Below are 6541 nucleotides of genomic sequence, written 5' to 3'. Positions count from 1 at the left end.
GAATTCAAAAGAAATGGGTATTCATCCAAGCGGAGTGCAACAAATTTTGCGATGCAATCGAGCATGTTCTTGGGTGCCCTGTGGCCACACTTGACGTTGCGGACATGGTAAGACCTCAAACATTTTAAATATGCCAATGTACATAGCATATGTATGCTTAGGTGCCTAAGCTTTTGGGTACCTCAAGAAATGTCTTGAATGTTGGATGGAGATCAAGGGTTGTCCCAAGTGAGAACTATGTTACGCTACATACAAAAAGGGTCTCAAGCACGGGATGGGTGGCACAATACATCATCAGTCATTGATCTCGAAGAGGGTGATCCAAGCATAGGTGGACCAAATAGTGGTGGCCGTGCATCTCGGCCAAGGGGCCACTAGGCCACAAAGGAAGATCTCTAGTGCGATGCTTCCGCATTTGCATTGGGTGAGAAATTGAAGGAGTTGATGGCAAAAGGAGGAGGAAAATACAGAGAGGGATGCGAAGCGACTTCGGAGAAAGAGATCACATGTGCTAGCTTCGTTGACCTTCAAAAAAGAACTCTTGAAATTGAAGAGAGCAAGGCACGGTGGAAAGCCATCGAGGCTGCAGCAAAAATGCTCGTTGCGAAGAATCAGATCATATTTGCTGACTTGAGCATCATGGATCTGGCAAACTGTGCTTGATTTGAGAAGCAGCAAATGATCATCTACCAACGTGATGCATGACCTCACATGTCTATCTTACTTTGCCTATTTCATATGAAACTTGTTCTTTTTCACTTTGATTCCGTACTATGGAGTGAACTATGTGATTCGGTACGATTGGCAAAACTTACATTCTGTTTTTGTACCTACTGAATCATTTCAGACAAGAAAGGGAATTTCCATGAGAGTTTTAGTTTAGGGACTGGGAACTAACTTATTTTCGATGTCATCAAATCTCCGTTACAACTCATGACTAGCACGAATTACAAAGCAAATCTAACTTCCTGATTTATTTTTCTTAGTTGCAATCCCACTTATAATTAAAAAATCTCACTCAAACTCGGTTGCAACTCAACTTGCAACTCATATGTATACACTCGCGAGTGAGAACTAGCTAGCAAATCTATTTGATCTATTCGGTTTAAGGATGAACAATGAAATTTCTTCTTTCAAAAGTAGAATGGTGAATGAATTACAAATGCTTTCATGGACAAGTGCATTGCCATTCCGACACCCATGTTCAATTGTGCAAATGACGAACGGTATCGTCCTAACATGTAAGACTTTTAAACTTTTATAGTTATAGGTTGGAGTTGTCACTACCCTCCTAACCAATCCGATGTTTCTAGATGGTCTTAATAGTGACTAGTTGTTGGTATAAACTATAAAGACCATGTTGGCGACTAGATTTGCCACGAATGTCATGTTGTGGACCATGCAAGCGTATTATAATCCCCGTTTTAGTTCGATTTTCTCTCGTTAACCGGCAACAACCTTGAGGTAATGCAAACCTTTTGCGCCCATTTCAAAATTTCAATGAACAATGAATTACAAATGCTTTCATGGACAAGTGCATTACGAGTCCGGTAACTCATGTTCGAGTGTGCAAATGACGCCCAACACAAAAGAAAAGGAGAAAAGAGATGGTGCAAATGAATGACGAACGCTATCGCCCCGACAGGTAGGACAGCGCGAACGAGTCGCCCTTGCTCAGCACCGACGACGACACGCCGGCCCTCGCTGCCATGCCGAACGGCCCAACGCCGCGCGCGTGGTCGTCGAGCGCCAGCAGGTCCACCATGATCGTGTCCGTCGGCGGCGGCGCCTCCACCTCCCCTACGCCCCTCCCCTCCAGCATCTCCACCACGCGTGCCATGCTCGGCCGCGCCGCGGCCCTCTCCTGCGCGCACCACAGAGCAACATGCACCGCCCGCCGCACCGCCGCTTCCTCCACCTGAACTCCACCGCCCGTGACGAGCCTCCGGTCCACCACCTCCATCAGACGCCCCTCCCGCGCCATCTCCCCGGCGATCTTGGGCAAGTACGACCACCGACCGTCCTCCTCCGCCCGGAGGCACCGGCGCCCGGCCACCATCTCCAGCAGCACCATCCCGTAGCTGTACACGTCGGACTTCTCCGTGACGCCAGTGCCCAGGAGCCACTCTGGCGCCAGGTACCCCGCCGTGCCGCGCACCGTGGTCACCACCCGGCTCTGCTCCTTCCCCGCCAGCGTCGACAGCCCGAAGTCCGACAGGATCCCCCGGAAGCCGTCGTCGAGGAGGATGTTTTCCGGCTTCACATCCATGTGCATCACCTTGGCGCGGCAGTCGTGGTGCAGGTACGCGAGCGCCTTGGCGACGTCGACGGCGACCTGGTACCGCCGCGCCCACGGCAGGCAGCTGCGCTCGCGGCGGTCGTTGGCGCAAGGGAAGATCCACCGGTCGAGGGAGCCGTTCTCCATGTACTCGTACACGAGGAAGCGCGGGGCGCCGAGGCAGAAGCCGAGGAGGCGGGCCAGGTTGACGTGCTGCGCGCCGGCGATGGCCGACACCTCCGCCTTGAACTCCTTGTCCGCGTGCTCCGCGCCGCCGAGCCGCTTCACCGCCACCTGGGTTCCGTCGTCGAGGATGCCGCGGAACACCGTCCCCGACGAGCCCCGCCCGGCCACGCACTGGAAGTCGTCCGTGGCCGCCGCCAGCGCCTGGAAGGAGAACTTGCGCGGCAGCCCCGCGACCTTGCGGAAGAAGCTGTACTCCACGCGCAGCTCCTCGCCGTCGTCCAGCGCCCTCCGCGCGGCCATGCGCTCCGCCCGCCCCGCCGTGCAGTGCAACAGCAGAAGCAACGACAGGACGGTCACCGCCAGGACGGCGGCGGTGGAGAGGTAGAACGGCCTCGACAGGCGGAAGCAGAGGTAGAGGCCGACCTCTGCCGCCGCGAGCACGGCGCAGGTGACTGCGATCGCGAGGACCTTGGCGTTCCTGCTCCCCATCCGGCGACGGCGCTCGCTTGCACCGTCCTCTGATCCCTGGACATCATCCGTATTCTTGAACCTCATCGTGTTCTGGGTTTTTGACTTCACGTCGCTTGAATCTTAAAGAGCCGACAACGACATTTTCAGCTGAACTTTTGAACTTTCGACTGGTCTCATTTGTCATGAACTTTCTGACCCGATAAGAATTTTTGGATAGGACGTAGGACAAGAAATGTTCAAACCAAACGTGGATTTGGTCATGAATTTCGTATGCTATTGCACTGTGAAGTGAAGGAATAAGCAACAAGAGACTCAACGCTTTCAGTGACATCAGTTTACAGTAATAATTAGTTAACATGTGTGGTTGTTGGCGTCTGAACTTTGGCCATATCCAAGGTTGAATATTTCGACTGACAAAGAGATCAGCCAAGTTAACATCTGGATACTAAATGTTCAAAAGAAACTAGAGCTTGACAGTTTCGTCAAACGCTGTTATCATCATCAAAACGATATACCAATGGATCTGGATCGTCAAAATGTACAGAGCAAGGCGAAAGCGATGCTCCAATAACAAATCATCCACCAGCTAAACTGTTGAGGTGGCCACTGAACAAGAAACAAAGAAGTAATTAAAGCCAATATCAATTCAATGAAAGGGACATCACTGTTCAATGAATCACATTATTGGTGTGGGCAATTCTCTGAAAAGAAAAACTACGGGGTCCCAGATCCCTTTGCTATCCCGAATTCCCAGTCATCAAAATCGAGATCCGCAAACTTGTTTGCATGGATATTAAACTCTATAGACAAAACAGCTGGTGTTTTCCACACCTTCAAAGCATTTCAGGAAGAAAAAGAAAAGGCATCGGTCCAATGCTTCATGGTTTTCCAATACTTAATGATGGTGGTGGTCGTCGTCATCATCATGCCCATCAGGGTTTCCTCCGTTCCCTATAACCTCAAGCTGTGGAAATAAAGTTTGAATTTCAAAGCTCAGAAACACAGAAGCAATTTTTGATTCAGCGCCTCATACTAAAATTGTTGCCACAAGGTGAAGGACATCAACAGAAGATACCAAAATACCTTGAAATACTGAGTGCAGACTGGGCATTCATGTGGCTTGCCTTTCTCCAACCAAAACCACACAACATCATGCTCATCCTCTGAAAAAGGTGAAATATTAAAATTTGGAATTTTATTTAATTAGAGCCATGATGCGTTGATCAATATTTCCAGATAAGACACGGGAGAGGAGGCTGAATTTTGATAGCCTTTATTCGCGGAGAAGGGGTTGAGTATACAAGGTAATATACCTCCTTCAGCACCAGGGCAACCAACAATCCTTTTGTCGAAGTGCGACTGAATGATAGCAGGAGCTTCCTATGATTGGAGATGTAGACATAACAGTCAGTTGGAACACACGAGTTAAAAAATTAACAGATTGAACATGATACAGAAGGTACAGTTGAGCCAACTCATGTGTCAACATAACACTCTACAAAGTGTCAAAGGAACATTCAAAACAGAATGGAATAATGCCTATTAGTTGACTGATAACCTTATCAAATGATGACCGATGTAAGTTAAGGGGAAAAGTCTTGAGAAAACAGTACAAGCGTACAGGTGTGATAGCACAAAAAGGAATCAGTTGAGCATAGAAAAATACACGGGGACATCTAAACAATAAATCATTGCAGATGAGAATAATCTGCCTAAGATATATGAGGGGAACCAAGTACATTTCAGAACACTATTTTTTTCTTAGAGATATAATAGGTTGGAAGATACAAAGAGATTACAAGTTCAACTTCAATATCAAAGTTGCAACCTAATTCACAACTCATAACACACGGGTCTGGCAGCATCGATTGAACAAGAATTCTCCACAACAGCTAGGTTCATATTGATAAAGGAGTAGACAAACCGAGTGAAACAAGCAGAATTTTGCAAACAAAATATCACTGAGAAAATACATAAACCAAAGTGTTGGCATGGAATGGTGAGCCAACGTTACAACTTCCAACAATCCCTAAATTATATTTTATAGCATGCTAAAAGCCCAAAATAGCTGATTTAATAGGCATGTAGCTAATTCTCATTGGAAAGGTCTGCAATTATCAAAAACCCAGAAGATGATAGGCATACTGATAGTTCAAGCAGATGATGAGATCATAAACAGGTAAACTCATTGCAAAAACAAAAATTCGGGGTCAACATACAACCTCATTTGCCACCCCAAGAACAAATCGGTATGAACACAAACATGATTGCCTAAACTGGACTCAATTTATCGAAATGGCGTATCTCGCCTTACATTTCCAGGCAACCTCCCATAGCTCAACGGAAAGAACCAGTGGACACTTTTGACAGAGCTCACTTCCATGTAAAATTGTGGAAACCCCACATTCAATAAACAAATAACAGCCTGACCGCCTGTATCCCTAACAGCTAAAACTAGTGCCACTGTTTGCACCAATACTAAAGTTTTGTTCAGCAAACAAGCCTCTCACTTTTATCAAAGCACAACATGTCGATCTACAATGGCACATCAGGGCCATAACCGTGAGCCTGAGGACTTCAATTTGCACTCGCAGATACGACAATCCAATCACTCGCACTCACGGATCAAATGATCATATCAGATGCCATCAAACGGAAAGCGCTCACCTTGGTGCCGAATGGCCCGACGGGGGCGTCCATATCAAACCTCTTCTTCCCCTGAAGACGAAGCCAAACAGGAATTAGTTGTACCGAGCCAAAGAAAAGCGTAACAAGAGTCAGACAAGGCTATAATGGGGTGTATAGGGGGAGACGGACCTGGAGCTCGGCCTCGATCTCCTCGCGCTCGTGCCCCGTGGCGATCGGCATCACGTCCTCCACCCGCATCCTCGCCTGCCCCGCATCTGCGGAAACACACGGCCCTCCCCTGTCAAATCCGAAATACCGATTCTTGGGCGGGCGGACGGGGGCGGCGGGAGAAGCGTTTGCTTACCGAGGGTGGAGAAGAAAACGGGCGCTCGGCGGAGGACGCCCGTGGAGGCGCCGGCGGATCCCGCGATAGCCGGGGCGCGGACGGAGGCGATGGCCGAGCGGCGGGCGAGGAGGAGAGAGGTGGCGCGCTTCCACATGGCGGGCGGCGGGGGGCGGTCGAAGAAGACGGAGAGGATGGTTCGAAAGGCTTCTGCCGAGTAGGGTGTTTCTCTGCCTATGGACGCCTTCCCCAACTGACCACTTGAGTGTTCTATATTTTTTTGGCAATCAACTATATCTAAAAATATTAATTATTACCTCCGATTCTAAAATATAATTAGAATGGTAGTTTGCTTGGAGGGGAGATTGTAGTAGTATAATAGATCACACAATAAAAATATACTCTTATAAAAAATACTAGTTGAATGCAACTGCACTGTAATGGTCGAAGCCTCTCTAGTTTCGATGAAGAGATGTCATAACCAGTTCTACTCATAGAGCACCCACTACCAATACGAAAAATCATCAAATTAGGGTCAGCCAGAGTGACACCCAACAGGGGATCAATAAATGGATATTAACATTTTATTGTCACTTCATATATTTTCTCATATTGATAGGATACCACCGAAGGTA

The 6541-nt window shown here is 48.1% G+C and overlaps 1 protein-coding gene and 1 pseudogene across 1 annotated transcript; one reads left to right on the top strand and one right to left on the bottom strand.

Annotated features, from left to right (window-relative positions):
• The first annotated feature begins 1709 nt into the window (after positions 1–1709).
• LOC124705189 lies at positions 1710–2986 on the top strand (annotated as a pseudogene).
• Positions 2987–3548: 562 nt separating this feature from the next.
• On the bottom strand, positions 3549–6063 carry LOC124669095 (putative cytochrome c oxidase subunit 5b-like). Its single transcript, XM_047205816.1, has 6 exons — positions 5928–6063; positions 5753–5838; positions 5603–5653; positions 4249–4315; positions 4019–4098; positions 3549–3899 (listed from the first exon to the last, which is right to left on the bottom strand). Exons 1-6 carry the CDS (start codon positions 6061–6063, stop codon positions 3831–3833), a joined length of 489 nt encoding a protein of 162 aa, XP_047061772.1. The 3' UTR covers positions 3549–3830.
• Positions 6064–6541: the final 478 nt, after the last annotated feature.

The sequence above is a fragment of the Lolium rigidum genome, chromosome 1 (assembly GCF_022539505.1).
Source record: "Lolium rigidum isolate FL_2022 chromosome 1, APGP_CSIRO_Lrig_0.1, whole genome shotgun sequence".
NCBI classification, from domain to species: Eukaryota; Viridiplantae; Streptophyta; class Magnoliopsida; order Poales; family Poaceae; genus Lolium; species Lolium rigidum.
The sequence above is the reverse complement of the archived record's forward strand: the minus strand, read 5'-3'. Positions and strand labels throughout refer to the sequence as shown.

What these genes read in the sequence shown, in the direction of transcription:
- LOC124669095 (XM_047205816.1), bottom strand. Translation starts at nt 6,063, where the DNA reads ATGTGGAAGCGCGCCACCTCTCTCCTCCTCGCCCGCCGCTCGGCCATC. An exon ending in CGTTTTCTTCTCCACCCTCG is followed by an intron (nt 5,839 to 5,927) that starts GTAAGCAAACGC and finishes GTGTTTCCGCAG; the next exon opens with ATGCGGGGCAGGCGAGGATG. An exon ending in TCGGGCCATTCGGCACCAAG is followed by an intron (nt 4,316 to 5,602) that starts GTGAGCGCTTTC and finishes CTCCAATCATAG; the next exon opens with GAAGCTCCTGCTATCATTCA.